Source organism: Nothobranchius furzeri, chromosome 18 (genome assembly GCF_043380555.1).
Source record: "Nothobranchius furzeri strain GRZ-AD chromosome 18, NfurGRZ-RIMD1, whole genome shotgun sequence".
Lineage (NCBI taxonomy): Eukaryota > Metazoa > Chordata > Actinopteri > Cyprinodontiformes > Nothobranchiidae > Nothobranchius > Nothobranchius furzeri.
In genome coordinates, this window is record NC_091758.1 from 27,938,795 (window position 1) to 27,955,490 (window position 16,696).

Consider the following 16,696-nt stretch of genomic DNA (forward strand, 5'->3'; position numbering starts at 1 on the left):
ATGCAGGGTAAAGCAGGACAGCAGAGGACTCAGGGGAAAGAGAGTGATGCAATGCTAGAACGATCACTGTTACACCAGCGTGATCAACAGCTGCAGCTGACGGAACGGAAGGGAGGTCACTAAAAGTATTATTGGCCATGACTACATTTCTGTCTCTCTCTTTCTGTCTCTGCCTTTCACTTGTCTTTTCTTGCAATCAAGTAAAGGCACCCTTTCCCCGTTTGTCCAGTAAACATCGATGCACACATGGAAATGCATCAGCAGGAGAACTTGCAGGGACATTTGCTCTCATCGCCTAACAAGAATGAAAGTCCACCAACGTGCAGGAATACAACAGTCGCGACATTTACCAAAACCTTAGAACGCTAAAACTTTTTAACGCTAATCCGATTATCTCTCGTGCGATCCCGTAAGCAAAGCGTGTGTGAAGTCGTCTACGTTTACGGCTCAAAATAAACACAGGTTACATCATTCCTCGTGACCCTTCAGCAAACCCCCACCCCCATTAAAAGAGGACTGACCAGGCAAGGTCTCTCATTGGCTGAGATGTTGCAGGCCAGTTGAGGTAATAATGGCAGCTCGATTTTATTTAGCACACTATTCGAATTGCAACAGCCCTATTAATAGCATATATACTTTGCTAGAAGTACCTGAGTGCCATAAAAGAAAAACAAACACAGGTGTTACTGCTAACCTTTTAGAAAAATCGTCATCACTTATCAGGATAAAGCTGTTAGCATCAATGTGTAAAGGGATTGCAATTTGAACCCCAATCCATATAAGCCGCCTCCTGAAACAACAAGTCCTTTATTAAGGTCTCAGAGCGGCTCAGCCCCAAGAGGGTTGGACCTTGGGATTCCACTGTTGTTTATGTGGTGCAGTGTGTGCATATGTCCAAAAGAGAGACGTACAGCTGCCTCGTTGTCCGCTTCCACACAAACTCATCTCAGCTGTTCAGAATCGTCACCCGGAGTCATCGGAAAGACACTCTGGCACACAGGCACTCACAAAGGGCCACATATGGACAGGTCTGGCTCATTCAAGCTTCCACACAAATGTTGGTGATAAATCCTCTCTGATAGGATGTGCAAGTGTGCAGCTATTTTCTTTCCCAAACAGACTCCGTATTGTGCTTGCAGACCACCGGGATACCCGAAATCCAGAAGTCGGACAAATCTAAAGCAGTTGCATTTGAATTGCTCTTTAATGAGGGATTATGTAGTTTTTTTTTTACCCCCCAACACACACACACACACACACACACACACACACACACACACACACACACACACACACAATTACTACAATAAAAAGTATAAATACCTTTAATACATTTCTAAGACCTCTACCTCTTATCAGGATTAGTACGTTCCTCTGCAGTTCACATTCTAGTCTCTGGTGGAGGACCTGAAAATGTGGCAAGTGCTAATTTTAGAATTTTAGAATTTGATAATTACTCAGTATTCTAAATTAAATATGTATTATTTGATTGAAATGGAATAAACAGTTTTTGATTATTTTGCGTATGAATCAATAAATAACTTATTTTGTATTTTACGTGTTTCACAGGAAGTTTATTTTGAAAAGGCTGTAGCTCTTCTGTAACTCTTGTTACTTTGAAAATTTTGAAACTTTCCTGCAAGTTTTTGTTGCGTCCCTGGTCTGAAACATGTTATTCAATGGTTGAATTACCTTTTCAGCAAGTCCAGGTGTGCATAAACCTGATATGTCATGAAACCTACTGGATATTTGCCTTCAGTGACCAGAGTTAGTCTCCTCCAGCTCAGATGCAAGTGCAGAATCCTACAGGTCAAATATATTGCATTTTGAGTCACTCCATTTAAATCCTACTCAGTATCTTACAGATTTTTTTAATGAAACCCCAACCCTAACCGATTCAGAACTAAATGGAGTGATACTGCATGCTGAATATCACAAAACACAAGTAATGTGTAGTTTTTAGTAATATGTTATAAGGTTCATATCTTCTTTTGCAGAAAATAAATATATTTTTGTAGAAGATCATCATATGAAATGAAAGATTTTTCCATTTTTTAAATAACTGAATGAAAAACATGTGTTTGGCTCTAACGTGGTCTTTTTATTGGTCATAATTTTGCTTCAAAGTTTTTTTGCAAGTTTGCAGAAATATTCTGTAAAAGCCTAAAATAATGTATTGTTGCAAATGTTCTTAAATTGACATGGATTTGACAATTATTTACTTAAACCAGGTTTAAATACCTGATTCTCTTTGCTAAAGGACACATAAACAGCAAGAATTTGATTTATTATCAAATACACATTTTATGTGTATTTTTATCCATTAAATTAAAATAAATAGTGTTTAAAATGTTTGTCACATGCCTCAAATCCTGCAACTGTGGAAGCCCCTTCCCGCCACTACTATTAAAAAAATATAGTTCTCATAATTATGACTTAGCTTCTCATAATGAGATACTACCTCATTATTATAAGATAGTATCTCATTATTATGAGATGCATTTTTTATCAGAGAGGCAGGAATGGGCTTCCGTAAAAAACAAACAGGAAAGCCTCAATTAAAGCCAACTTTGTCTAACTGATAGAATGTGACGGAAGCGCATCCCCAAAGAGGCTGACGAGTGCTACATTCCCGTTAGGGCTCGGCTGACACCCTCCTGCTGAGTTTCTGAAATAAAATTCACATATTGAACATAAACACACAGAGATCTTTAGAAATCAGACTAATATGAGAAAGGTGCACACACAAAGAGCTGATCTGTGAACGTGTGATCGTCACCTTCTCTGGTTCTGCTTCATGCCAGAGGATGAAGCAGTTATAAGGGCATCACGGGTGACAGCAAGGCGGAGGGGAAATAATGCGAAGGGTGGAGTGAGGGCAGAATCACAAATGTGGAGTGTCACATGGTCAAACAGAGAAGATTTACAGATGATCGGGTTCCTCATCAGCGACATGGTGTTGTGGTTTCAGAATACCAGGTATGGAAGTGAGATCAGACTCTGACTTTAGTTTCTGCACTTTTCTTGTGACTGCAGCCAGTGTGAGCGGCCAAACGTGGCTGCACCACTGGCTGCGTGGCACTGTGGATCTGTTCTTGCTTCAAAACCTTTAGTTTGCAATAAAAATGTGAAAAACCAGTGCAGTTAAAGATGTAAAGTGTCTTTTGGTTTCAAATTCAAAAAACTAAACAAAAATCAGAAGGTTAATTGAAGAAAAAGATAACTAAAAAGAACAATATTTTAAAATATTTGCTTCTTTTTTCCCCCTCCTCACACTCAGGGTCTGTGATTTACTCACCGGTGAAATCATGGAGACCACAGCTATTTTTATTGGATGGTACAGAGCCAGCTCCTTTACGTGCTATGCCACCTGTCCAATCCACACCAGTCAACAAGCCCCAGGAGGGGGAAAAATCAAGCACCCAAAAATGATTGAGAGTTGAAATGGAGAATATGATATAAGCATGCCATGCTACTGTCCTATGTTTCACAAGTCAAATGTCCTGTCACTACTCCTGGACTGCATTCTTTGTTCGCTCCCTAGCAGCAGACAGCTGATTCATTTCACACAACCTGTGATTTATCAAGATCTTATATCCCCTCTGCTGATGCACCCATTTAACAGATCTGCATGCACATATGTACTTTAAATAAAAATCAGTTAAGGAGTTGTTTGTCCTTGTTCTCCCTTGCAGAGATGGCATGTGTTGGTGGTGAGTGAACATGTGTGTGAGTGTTTTATGGTTGAGAGGGGCACAGGTGGTGTTATTCCTGTCTTTGTGTCATGTGTTTTTAGGTATAATTTAGTCACAGGCCATGCACAAGGGGTTGAGGGTGTCACTAGGTCACCCCAATCGTTTGTGATGCATCTTAGGTTAATAACAAATATAGATTATTCAAAGTTTAAAGATTATGTGAAGTTTTTTATATACTTTATAAGAAAAAGTAATTACTCTGGTTCTGCACACAAAACAAGACAAATATCTTGAAGAAGAGTAAATGAGACGTGCAGTAACTTGTTAATTGTACTTAAAGTCTGCAATACGTTCTCTGTAAATCAGACGTATTTCCTTCATTTCAATTAGGAAAGAAAAAAAGAGAAATCATTGATGTTTGATTCCACCTTGTGGCACAACTATGTAAAGACACTTTGAGTGTTTTTTAAACCATTATTTATACATTTATTTTGTATTTTCATACAATCAGAAAAATAATGTTACTTTCCTCTGTCTTAAGTTTTATACCATACCAGCAGCATATGTGCTCCACTGGAGCAGGTTGAGGTCATGAAGTTACATCGCTTTATCTAAAACAAAATGTCCAGGTGGTTGTAGATATAAAATGAGTTTGCAGTCCAGATTCATGGCTGAACGTCCAGTGCAACTTCCAAAACACTAATCGTAATATAAACATAAAAATTTCCAAGAAATTTATCAAATAACATTACATTCCCTGACATATATTTTAGAAAGAGACAGCATCTTTAATCCAAAATAATTTGATTATCTGGGATTTATTTGTAAATTTTAGATTCAAATATTTAACCACAAACAATGGAAATCTGTTTAATCATACTTTAAACATTTTTCATTTGTCGTGTAACCCATATTCGTCTATGGGTGTCTCGTTGTGGTGTGGTTCTCCTCCTAGTCGCTAGGGGGCGCGCGTTTAGTGTAAATAAAGGTCTTGGTGAGTTGACGAGGGCCGCCCAGCCATGTTGAGGAGTCTGTCATGCAAACTGCTGCCCGCCATTGTGTAGAAACCAGGCTCTGTAGAGATAAGGGCGCTTGGCTGAAACTCTGCAATAGCTAGGTTAATTTCTACGCCCTGCCGCTTTTATTTAGGAGCAAAAACAGTTACAAAGACTCCGGGGGGGAAAGACATGTCAGCCAGCAGCCTCCTTGAACAGGTAAAGAGCGGCATTTTCTGAACATTTACGAGGGGCCAAATTTGCCAGCATCGCGACGGCTAGCGCAGATAGCTTGTAGCTCAGAGGCAGCGGCTCAGTAGTGCAGTAGGCCTGACCACCTGCTAAAGGAACTGACTGCTGAAAATACATCTCTTCATCTATTTTTCCCCTTCCTCTCTTCTCATAAATCAAACCTTCATGAATCACCTGGACCCAATCCAGAGACCGAAAGGCCAAGCTAACAAAGGTAAGTGTGGCGTTGTTGACCCGGGTCGGTGTGAATGCGGATCTTTTTTCGTGCTGGTGCGCTTTTAAAATGTTGCGAATGATGTTAGCTTTGCTGGGAATAGGCCTGCCTGTGTTACGTCGTAAACATTTTTTCATTTAATTTAGCAGCTGAATTAAACACCGCAACAGTTTTCGTCTAAAACTATTCTTGTGTATTTAAACACACATTTTAAAACGCTCTTAACATCACACAAGTAGCAGACGTAGAAGGCGTCCTGACATGCTAATGTTAAATGGCAGAATGATGCACGCCCCGTCGTTTCCCCTAGTTATTCGGTGCGCGTTTTTTTCCAGATCAACAGGTGTGAGGCCAGCGTTTTTTCTCTCCTTCACACACCGCAGGAGTCCAGATCAGGCGCTTTGACGGTTTTCAGCTGCAGGTGGGTGTCCTAAACCAGGTCCGTCCAGCTTGAAGGGACGCTTGGCGCTCGGAAACATGCAGCTGACCACATCACAAGCGTGCTAACCATGGTGCTAACGTTAGCCGCTGGCTAAGTTAACCTTAAATGACACGTCTTCTGACACGCTTTTCCTGGTTTTTAACGTTCTCAAAGCGCAAAACGTTAGCGTAAAATAGTTTGTATCTGATATTGTCCCGTTTCTGATTTTAAATCGACTTTAGCTGATTCTCAGGCTTTCAGAGCTTAATACAGGGTTGCAAACGTGACAATAGTATGAATCAACTTGTAACTTTCTACTGTATTAATCTGTGGTATGAGTTTAAGAAAAAATAGCTTCTAGATTAATTAATCTTGGTTTCCATTGTAATCATTTAGTTGTTTTTATTCAGGAATGTTGAGGTGTGCCGAGGGTCCTTTTCTAACCCAAAGCCTTTTGATGTTGCTGACAGGATTCAGTTATTTTTTAATGCATCGACTTTCTTTTAATCGAAACCATCTGTTTTGAAGCATTTACTAATTATGCCCATTTCATTTTCAGTAGATGTACGCTCACCTGATATGAGCCTGCTCAGAAATCTGTACACATGATTTACACCAGTGTTGTTTTTATATCTTCAGTGCAAAACGGAGCCGTGACCCAAAAGGATACTTTGAATGACGATGAGTTTGAGCCTTACCTGAATACTCAGGCCAGACAGGTGAGCATTTGACAAATGTTCTTGTCCACCTGGATTGGTTTGATCACAACAGTAAATACTCAGAATACTCTTCTGTGTTTTTATTTTTGGATCAACTAATGAAAGGAGCGGTCACTTGCTAAATACCCTGGTGATGATTGTGTTTAAATTAATGTCCCAAAAATCTTCTTTTTATTCTAAAGCTAAATAAATATTTGATATACTCCAGGATTGTTTTGTTAGCCTGATTTCTTTTTCTTTTTTTTTTTTCTTTGGGGAGTCACCAAACCAAAAATGAACAGACGAAAGTAGATCCAAAAATATTTTTTTAAGTATTTTATTTATTTATTTTTCAGTATTAGGTGTGCAAAAAGTCTACACAACTCCTACAAGTTTAAAACTTGGGTAGGATTTCCTATTAGTTTTACTGTCCTTCAGGCCTTAATGTGAAAAGTGTGCAAATTTTGGGTTTTGGTGTTCTCTTAGAAATACGGGAAACTTGATGGATGAGTGTGTGACTCCTGTTTTCAATGGCCTTGACTTTTATTTGTCTTTAAGTGGTAGGTGCTATTCCCCCGTGAAAAAAAGATTCACCCTGAAGCACTGAGAGAAGTGCACCTTGTGTTTAGACATAGCTCATGATTCTGTAATTTGTTTGAAAAATAGATGTATTCTTACTTTCCATAAAGCCTTTTATCAACTTTTCTGCGCTAATCTTTGGCTTTTAAATCAATATTTACAAAAACTGATTGTTTTAACACGGCTGAGGATGGATTTAATTTGAAAGACTTATCATAACTTGCCACTAAAACTGTAATTTCTCTCTCTAGAGCAATGCCTATACGGCCATGTCAGACTCGTACATGCCCAGCTACTACAGCCCCTCCATAGGATTCTCCTACTCTCTCAACGAGGCAGCATGGTCCACAGGTGGGGACCCTCCAATGCCTTACCTGGCCTCCTATGGACAGCTGAGCAATGGGGAACCCCACTACCTCCCGGACGCTATGTTTGGACAGCCAGGCCCCCTGGGGAGCAACCCATTCCTAAGCCAGCATGGCTTCAACTTTTTCCCCAGTGGCATCGATTTCTCCGCGTGGGGTAATAGCAGCTCTCAGGGACAGTCTGGGACACCGCAGAGCTCTGGCTACAGCAGCAGCTATGCTTATGCTCCCAGCTCTCTTGGGGGGGCCATGATTGATGGACAGTCCCCATTTGCACCTGCTGCCAATGAACCCCTTAACAAGGCACCTGGTATGAACAGCCTTGATCAGGGCATGGCAGGGCTTAAGATTGGTGGAGCAGCTCCTGGTGGTAATGGGGAAATGGCTCCTAAGGTGGTTGGCTCTGGTTTACCTGGTGGGGGCCCTCTTGGCCCCGTGTCATCTGTTGGACCTCCCAATATACCTCCTGTCTCGATTGCCCCTGCCAAGCCTGCTTCCTGGGCCGACATTGCCAGCAAACCAGCCAAGCCTCAACCCAAACTAAAAACCAAGGGTGGCATGGTGGGTGCCAATTTGCCTCCTCCGCCCATTAAACACAATATGGACATTGGCACTTGGGACAACAAGGGCACCATGCCCAAAGCTGCCACTCCTCAGCAGGTGCCTCCCATTCCCAGTAACGGTCAGCCCCCCAATCAGGCTTCGCCGCAGCCTGGAGCTACAGCAACAGGGAACCCACAAATGCCCCTGAGCAATGGACAGCTGGTTCCACCCGTTTCCCAACTGGGGCAGCATCAGCTTCTACCTACTGGTCAACCAGGTTTGGCTCAGATGCCCCAGCCTGCTCTCTCCCAGGGTCCTCCACCACAAAGCCAACAACAGCAACCCTCTCAGCCTACTCGCTGGGTCCCTCCTCGAAACCGGGCCAATGGATTTGGAGATGCTAGTGGGAATGGGACAGGCCAGTCACCTCCCACTTCTTCAAATGTAGGAGTGGTTCCTGGAGTCCCTTCAGAGCCTCACCCAGTTCTAGAAAAGCTGCGCATGGTTAACAACTATAACCCAAAGGACTTTGACTGGAATCTCAAGCAGGGCAGGGTGTTTATCATCAAGAGCTACTCCGAGGATGACATCCACCGCTCCATCAAATATAACATTTGGTGCAGCACGGAGCACGGCAACAAAAGGTTGGATGCTGCTTACCGCTCACTGAGTGGCAAAGGGCCTCTGTATCTTCTGTTCAGTGTCAATGGGAGCGGTCACTTCTGTGGTGTAGCAGAGATGCGCTCACCCGTGGACTACAACACGTCTGCCGGCGTGTGGTCACAGGACAAGTGGAAGGGGCGTTTTGACGTACGTTGGGTCTTTGTAAAAGACGTTCCTAACAGTCAGCTGAGGCACATTCGACTGGAAAACAACGAAAACAAACCAGTGACCAACTCCCGGGATACACAGGAGGTGCCGCTGGACAAGGCCAGGCAGGTGTTAAAGATCATCGCTGGATATAAACACACCACTTCCATCTTTGATGACTTTTCTCACTATGAGAAGCGTCAGGAGGAAGAAGAGTGTGTAAAAAAGGTAACGATACAAGTTACTCCCAATAAGAACAAGCTTTATACGGGGTAAAATGTTGACAGTGTGGGATTTCCAGTACTAAGGAAAACCAAAACAGAAAAACGAATGTTTTCATGTCACAACTTCTGTCCTATATTTTGTTTTTTAGACAAAGTTTAATGTTTTCCTTTAACAAAGTGAAAAATCATGTCGCCAGTAAATGCACAAGTTGGAAAAATGTCTAAAATAACACTTTTGGGAGTTTATATCTAATATCCTTTCATTGAATTCTGAAATCTCTAGGAAGTGTTCATTTTATATTCAGCTAAGTAGACTGTCGATGTGTAATGTAGTGTATTTACATATTTGACACTTTTTGTTTTTATAAACAAAGGTTTAGTGATGCACCAGTTCTGATTTTGACAGCTGGTACCGCTTTGTTTCTTTCTAGTAGTGCTGGTTGTTCATTCAAATCCCAAGAATCGATTTAATTGTGATTCTCAAGATTTACAATCGGTCTAATTTGCTCCGATTATCAAACATTGTTCATTTTCAGCCGTTACCTCAGTTACACGACTTTGTAGTTAAATACATCAATACTATTGACATTCATAAGCACATTTATGTAATATTGGTAGTTAATGGCTGTAAGGAGCTTTTCACAAACATGCTGAATCAGTGAGCAGATCCAGGACGGGTAACAGAAGCACTTTTTACAAAACAATGCCGTCAATTTGCCGAAACGCTGAAGCGGCATCTGAGAGCTTTAGGTCGTTTATAATTGGTCAGACCGTGGCGGTAATGCTGTGCAATCATGATGGCTACAGGAAGTAGCCAAAACGTTAGCTAGTATGGTAAAAGCAACCAAAGCTGCACTCCTAAAGTCTTTTAACAAGCTGCTCCTAAAGGTGTCTGTCCCCCACAGTCCCTATGCAGCCTGGTGATCTGACCTCGAGTTCTAACGGAGAAAAGCTCCAGGAGCGCTGCATTGTTCCAGATACACTCACCTGGTTCTGTTAACAAAATCAAAACTTCCCTATTTTTACTTTCTTTTTCAATGCTGGCCAGAGCTAGGCAGTGACTCCCCACGAGGTCATGACACTTCCCTCTGTTGCGCCTAGACGCAATCGCTGTTTATAGGACAGACAATTACAGCAATATTATTACCAAGTTAGGCGGAACAAATGCGGCTAAATTCGCGCAACGCCATGCTGGCATGGTGTGTTTTAAACCCTTATACGACCTTAGTGCATTTTATTGTGCTCAAAGGACATAAACGTTAAAAAATTAAAAGGGTAAAATAAGGGTTAAGACGCACCGTTGTGGTAATATGCTGATTTGGCGACACAGCGCGTCTTGTTCATAAGGGCTAGAGGAAGTCGGATGCGTCATCGCCTGCATCAGCGGCCTGCTATTGGGACACTAATCTATTAATAAAATAAACACATTTAGCCACAATCTGTTTTAATGTCAATTAACAATATGAAGAGATTGTTAGCCAGTGTTGATGTAAACATAATGCTTATTAATAGCTCCAAAGTAACAGTTGCCGTTTTACTGTGTGCAGAAGTAAGAAATCAAACGTTATGAATTTCATTGAGAATCGATTCAGATTGAGATTGTTTATTTTCAACACAGTTTTGGTTTCAGGTACAGATCTGACCTGCTGATGTAGATTAATCTCAAAATCAATAAGTCAAATGTTACATATAGGATCTGTTATTGCTAGAGTGATTTAGCACATAGTGGTGGTGAGTTCACTGGTGTGAGCACGTCAGATTCTTATTTCTGCTTGGTAGGGCTGCACAATATATCGCAAATATATCGTTAGCGCGATATCGGCATGCACAATATGCATATTGCAAAGAACAGATAAAATCGCAATGAATGGTCAGCTCAAACGTTTGCTACACATAATGCATTCTGTGAATCAAAGGGAAGCATGATGGTTTTTTTAACAAATCAAATGGAGCTCTTCACCCATTTGGCCAATAGGGTGGGTTCTCTTGTGTTATGGGCCATTCCCATCTGTACCGGGTCGGCCCGGGCCGGGTAGCCCCAGTCGGCCCCAGCCTGGCCCGGTTGATACAACACATCCTTGTCTTAAGCCCATGTGGGCTGATTCTACCCACCAATCAGAGGCTTGCTCTAATGGAAGGTGTGAATTTGCTGTCAGCAGTGGGTGTGTTGGCCCTGGTCGGCCTGAAGCAGACCCCCTCGAGAAGAGGGCTGAGAATGAGCCTTGGTTGGCCCGGAAAAATACCAGGCCACCCAGATATGTAAACAACCTACGCTGCCTGGGCCGACCCGGTACAGATGGGAATGGCCCATTAGATGCCCGCCCCGAGGCGGGCGGCACTTAATTTTGATGGTTAGCAAACACCTGAGTTAGCTTTGTTCTGCTCTTTCTGCTTTTCCCAGGATCCACTGATTGCCTTTTCTTTTCCCCTTTCCTCACATCTTTTGCTTTTCTAATTTTTAAGAATTTTTTAATTGTTTTTGATCATTTTAGCTCCTGAGTTAAGTTTTTATTTATCGCAAGTAATATTGTCATCGCAGTATTAATCATTGTTATCAAATATCGCAGGTTTTCCTAATATTGTACAGCCCTACTGCTTGGTAGTGATGTCCAAATCTGATCACCAGCTAATATTTTCTAAACTTTACCATTTCTCATTATATCGTATTTGTGTTGTAAAACGTTACCAGGTAAGATGATTGGTTCAGGGACAAATGGGTTTGTCATAATCTGTCACTTGTAGATTATTTGTGGTGCAATGGTTTAATCTGCCATTTGCTTTCATCTGTACCTGAATCTATTTACCATATGTAGGCTTATTGTGGAGTTTGCTGATTGCAGCTGGTTTGGCCTTTTCATATTTACTCCGTCGTTTTATCACCTTGATTTGAAATCTTCAAATTCAAAAGAATGTTTGCAACAAAGGCTTTAGCAAGCTCTGGTAGAAAACGTTTTATCAAGGCCATCCCCCATAATAAGTAGATAAAAGTAAAACACAATTTGTTTTATAATATTTGTTGGTGTTCCTTTACTTTATTTTTCTAAACTGTTTGCTTGGTTTGGTCACTGCCTCAAAACCTATTTTAGTAATCACAAGTTGGTGAATTTACTTTGTCTTGAAACTTAACTGACATCAGCTTGTTTTAAAATCTGGGTTGTGTTCATCCTGATCAGCTGTCTGGCCTTTGTGTGGCAGGTGGAGGTCCAAGGCAGTGAGCCATATCCCAGCAACCCAAGCAACAGGAGTCATTACAGGATTCAGGTAAAGGCTCAGAAATACCCTAACGCACTCCTTGATGTGGTGTGTTTTTGTCGAACATTATTAGAGCTGACAAAATTTTCATCCTTTTTTTTAATAAATTATATTTGGTTTATGGTATTTTACAGTATTTTATTTTATTTGTTTTTCATAAAACTCCCAGGTGTTATAATAAAATAGAATAGACTTTATTGATCCCACAGTGGGGAGATTCACTTGTTGCAGCAGCAGCACCAACACTTGGTAGAATAATTTGAAGAAAATAACAACAAAGGTACATGTAAGTGCACATAGGCCTTGGTTCCAAAACTATGCAGCATACTGCAAGAGACACAGACATACTACGTTAATCCGGTATTAAACACATACTGAGTATTGCATTGGTGTAATTGTGCACCAGGATAATGCCAGTACAACTTAAACTGAGGAGTTATACACTTGTACTGCAGAGGGCGTGAAAGATCTACAGTAGAGTTCTGTTTTACATCAGGGAAGTCTCAGTCTGCCGCTGAAGGAGCTGTCCATGGTCTCCACAGTGGAATACAGTGGTTGGGAGGTATTTTTGAAGATGATGGTCATCTTCCCCAGCATCCTTCTTTCACGTGTCTCCTCTGCTGTATCCAGTGGGCAGCTCTGAACAGAGTTAGCCTTGTGAACTAGCCTATTCAGTCTCTTCCTGTCAGAGCTGCCGGCACCCCAACATGCCACAGTCGAGTAAATAACGGATCCAACTAGGGCTGCAATGATTCGTCAACGTTGTCGACAAATATCGACAATAGAAATAGTTGACAATGAATTTCATCATCGACGTTGTCGCCAGACGTGTTTTCCGACCGAGTGAGGCATCTCACTTCGTTACAATCGCTGCTGAGAGTCGCACATGTGCAGTAGCTTGTCTGCTGAGCGCCAACTAACAGAAATGGCGGTGTCCAACACAGCAGCTACGCGTACCCAAACATCTAGAGTTTGGGAGCATTCTAGCCTGAATTCGGCGAATAAAAAGATGACCTGCATTATTTGCAAAGCAGTCCTTGCGGATCACGGCAGCACCTCTGTGATGCATGAACACTTAAAGAGAAAGCACGTCGGATAGTTGAATGAAACAGTCTGACTCGCCTTGGTAAGATTTAAATAACACGAAAGCCAATACGTTTTGTTTTGGATGTACATTTTTTAAACATATTTTCACTTTTAAAAAAGATTTAATGTTATGCCCAACTGCCTGACAAAAGGATTTTAATTTTATTTATGCATTTATGTCTGTAAAGAATGAGTCGTTTACATCTTACTTTATGAGCCATAAAATGTGAGATTCCATAGAAATATGAAATATCAATCTGATGGATCTTTGACTATTTTAACCAGAAGATCAGAACTTTTTATTGCAGGGATTAAGCAACACTTCATATTAACTCCAAGGAAAGCGAGAGAGTCTGGTTTAAAATGGTTAAGAAATTTATTTCTACGCAATTTAAACAAGACTTAACTTAAAACTCTGTGTACTGATGGACTAAGGTGGAGTGAGACGTGAAATGATGATGGTGTGTGTGTGTGTTATTCAGAACCAGCGGATCCGGAGAAGCGTTTAGTTCTGAGTGGGAGTGAATGTTTCACTCTAAACTTTAGTAGGAGATTTATAACACACATGAAACGCCATCTGTCGGTCTACGTACCCCAGGGGAAGCCTCCGATCAGATCCAGAATGCCAAGGTCCTCGTGGACCCTCTTTGGTACCGAAGCCGGTAGAAAAGCAGCGGTGCCGACCAGACTAGTCTTGGAATGCTTCCAGGCCATGACAGGTTATCACTGGGGTCAGCGAGGCCCTGAAGAGGTCGTGAGGTTCAGCTTTTATTCTGAAGGAACCGTTGCGGTCAGGTGTAACTTACAACAGATTTAATCCAACTTGTCGAGGTTCTTTGTGGCTGAAGAGGAAGTCCGGATGGCCTGCCCGAGATTTCTCTAGAACACTTTGAACTAAAGAAAATGTGGCGTGGAATAGTTTTTATAATTGTCATATTTTGGTTTACTGGCGGATCAGAATTTGACATGCAAAAGAGGGTTTATACAAACACCACAGATAACCATGCCTAGCCAGAAACGAAGCTTCTGATTGGATCAGACAAAAGGAAATGTGTCGTGTGACTTTAGCATAACGTGTCTTTAGTGTCCAGGATTATAATAACTTGTAAAATACTACTGATCACAGGATTATTATATCAAGTGATTACATTGTCATTTCAGATTGATTGATCACATTATTATTGGTAATAACAAAGTTGTTGTTTATGTATTTATCAAAATAGTTCTTGTCTTCGCTGACAGAGGTGAAGCAGTTCAGATGAGCAGAGTGCATGAGAGACCTTGGCTTGGTTGTTGACTTTATGTCTCTGCTCGAGCAGACACAGCAGATCATGACCTTTAGGTCAAAAACATGATGCTACATGTCTATACTGACAGAGCACTGTGCCTAATTGGTGTTTAGACGGGGCATTTTTATTTACTTTTAGTGTGAATTGGCCTATCAGCAGCAAAGTTCAATAAAATAAGCATTTTCCATTGTAGTACCCTTCTTTTGTTTATCATGTTTCACATAATTAAAGCAATCTCATGCTAAATTTAAGAAAAGGTTAATAATTATGCGATTAGTCGACTAATCTTTTCAATTGTCGGTGACTAGTCGGCTATTAAAATAGTCGTTAGTTGCAGCCCTAGATCCAACCACAGAGTGATTAAATGATTTTAGCAGCTGGGAATTAACTCAGATAGACCTCAACCTCCTCGGGAGGTGGAGGTGGCTTTGGCCCTTCTTACACAGCGTCTGTGTTGTTGGACCAGTTCAGTTTGCTGTTGAGATGAACACCCAGGTACTTGTTGCCATGGAAATGAATACTGAGCCGGTCTGACTCAAAAACAATCGGCTACGGAGGTGTTTGCTAGGCTACACCTGTTGGCTAGATAAACGTCAGGGTCATGAAAAGATTTAGAGTAATAACTACATGTTAAATTATATTGGAAATGGTCAGCAAGACTTTTTTTTTTTTTACACTTTAACATTTTCAAAAGATTGGACGTTAAAACTGCATTGTCTGTTCTGTGAATCGGTCGTGGTAGCCACCTTTTTCTGTCTGGTGCACTGGTTCAACCCGAGGTCTCGGGGAGGGGAGCAGGCAGAGGCTAGACTGGCCTTTAGCCAAAAGTGCCACATAAGCACAGAATTTACTACGGAGCTACCTCTGGTCGGTTACCGTGCTACATGTGAACTTTTCACTGTGTGTAGCACTGTAATCCGTCCCCGCTGAAACACTTCCTACTGCATACATTCCAGATATTGTCTAGGCTTTTCTCCAGTGTGTATAAAAGAAATTCATGTAAAAGAAATGAACACCGGTTTTTGGTACGGACCGGTATACCGTACAGGCCTACCAAGTACTTGATAACATTTTTTACTTGTGTCCAAAAAAACGAAGGGATTCTGTAAATTGGGGTTACATAAAAGCATAAACTAGAAGTCTTTATTTTATGTTGCATGTTCATATGTAGTATGCACTTTTGTAGCGGTCATGTGTAACAAACTTGTTTTCCTCTTTTTAGGAGCGCCAAGGACGAGTCAAGTAACAGTTGGTGCTTTGCTCAAGTGACTGCAGTGGCCCCCTCTAGAGCCCCGTCTGCCCCAATACGTCATCACATTCAGATCTCTAAGAAATTCTAGTAGGGGTGAAGACTTAAACACGAGGACAAAAATACAAAAAAAGAGAAAACTAAATGAAGACATTAATTTCTTGACTTTAAAGACTTACTTCGAACTTGTAGTAAAAGGAAACGATTATTCATAGGACTACAACTAAATGCATAGCACCCCTAGGGGAAATCCTTTTTTGCCGTACCCCATTCCACTACAAATGCTTCTTCCTTTGTATGCTACAATGTCCTGTTTTTTCCCCCTTTTTTGAAATGAAAAGATCACCATCCTCTTTATTTTTTTAAGGTCCAAGAGCATGTCTGTCATTCTTGCACAAACACAAATCCAATAGAAATTTGTAGTGTTGGTAATAATATCCCAAAGTGAAGGATGGGCAATTTCTCGTTTTCTTAGTAACCTTCCCCACCTTTACCTCCCCCTTCAAAGGATGTTCATATCTTTTGTCAGGACCCAGTGGAGCCTCCTCAACAGTGGATTTTCAGCGTAGGCTGGTGCCAATCGTACACCCGAGATTTTTTTTTTTTTTTTTGTACATGTTGTGTTTTTATTTGCAAGAACTCCAGATGTTCTTGAAGGGCCTCTGCTTTTTTGTTTTCCTGTGTTGGTTGGGGTGTTGGGTTTGAGACGGGACTAGGAAGATCTAAAGACAAACATTGAAGAACAAGATAATTTGTTTGTATTCAGAGGGAAAGTTAAGTTGATGGTCTTTCCATACTGTATAATTTAAAGGTCTAAGAAAATGTCGGGCCCTCTGTTACTAGTCTTGATTGGACTTATTTCCTCATCTTTTTATTTCTCATTCAAATCAATGTTGCAATGGGCTGCTGTTTTTCTTTCCTCATTTTATTCATTCTTTAAGACTGATGTGAGTGGCCTTGCTCCACTCTTTCTAATAATCAGTTCAAAAGTAATAAATGTATATTCAGCAGAATGGTGTGCATT

General features: G+C 41.2%; 1 protein-coding gene across 1 annotated transcript; it reads left to right on the forward strand.

Annotated features, from left to right (window-relative positions):
- The first annotated feature begins 4,748 nt into the window (after positions 1–4,748).
- Positions 4,749–16,212, forward strand: ythdf2 (YTH N6-methyladenosine RNA binding protein F2). The gene is made up of 6 exons (XM_015969871.3): positions 4,749–4,909; positions 5,132–5,156; positions 6,217–6,296; positions 7,106–8,800; positions 11,992–12,057; positions 15,646–16,212. The coding sequence occupies exons 1-6, from the start codon at positions 4,883–4,885 to the stop codon at positions 15,667–15,669; spliced, it is 1,917 nt and encodes a 638-aa protein (XP_015825357.1). The 5' UTR covers positions 4,749–4,882; the 3' UTR covers positions 15,670–16,212.
- The last annotated feature ends 484 nt before the right edge of the window (positions 16,213–16,696 follow it).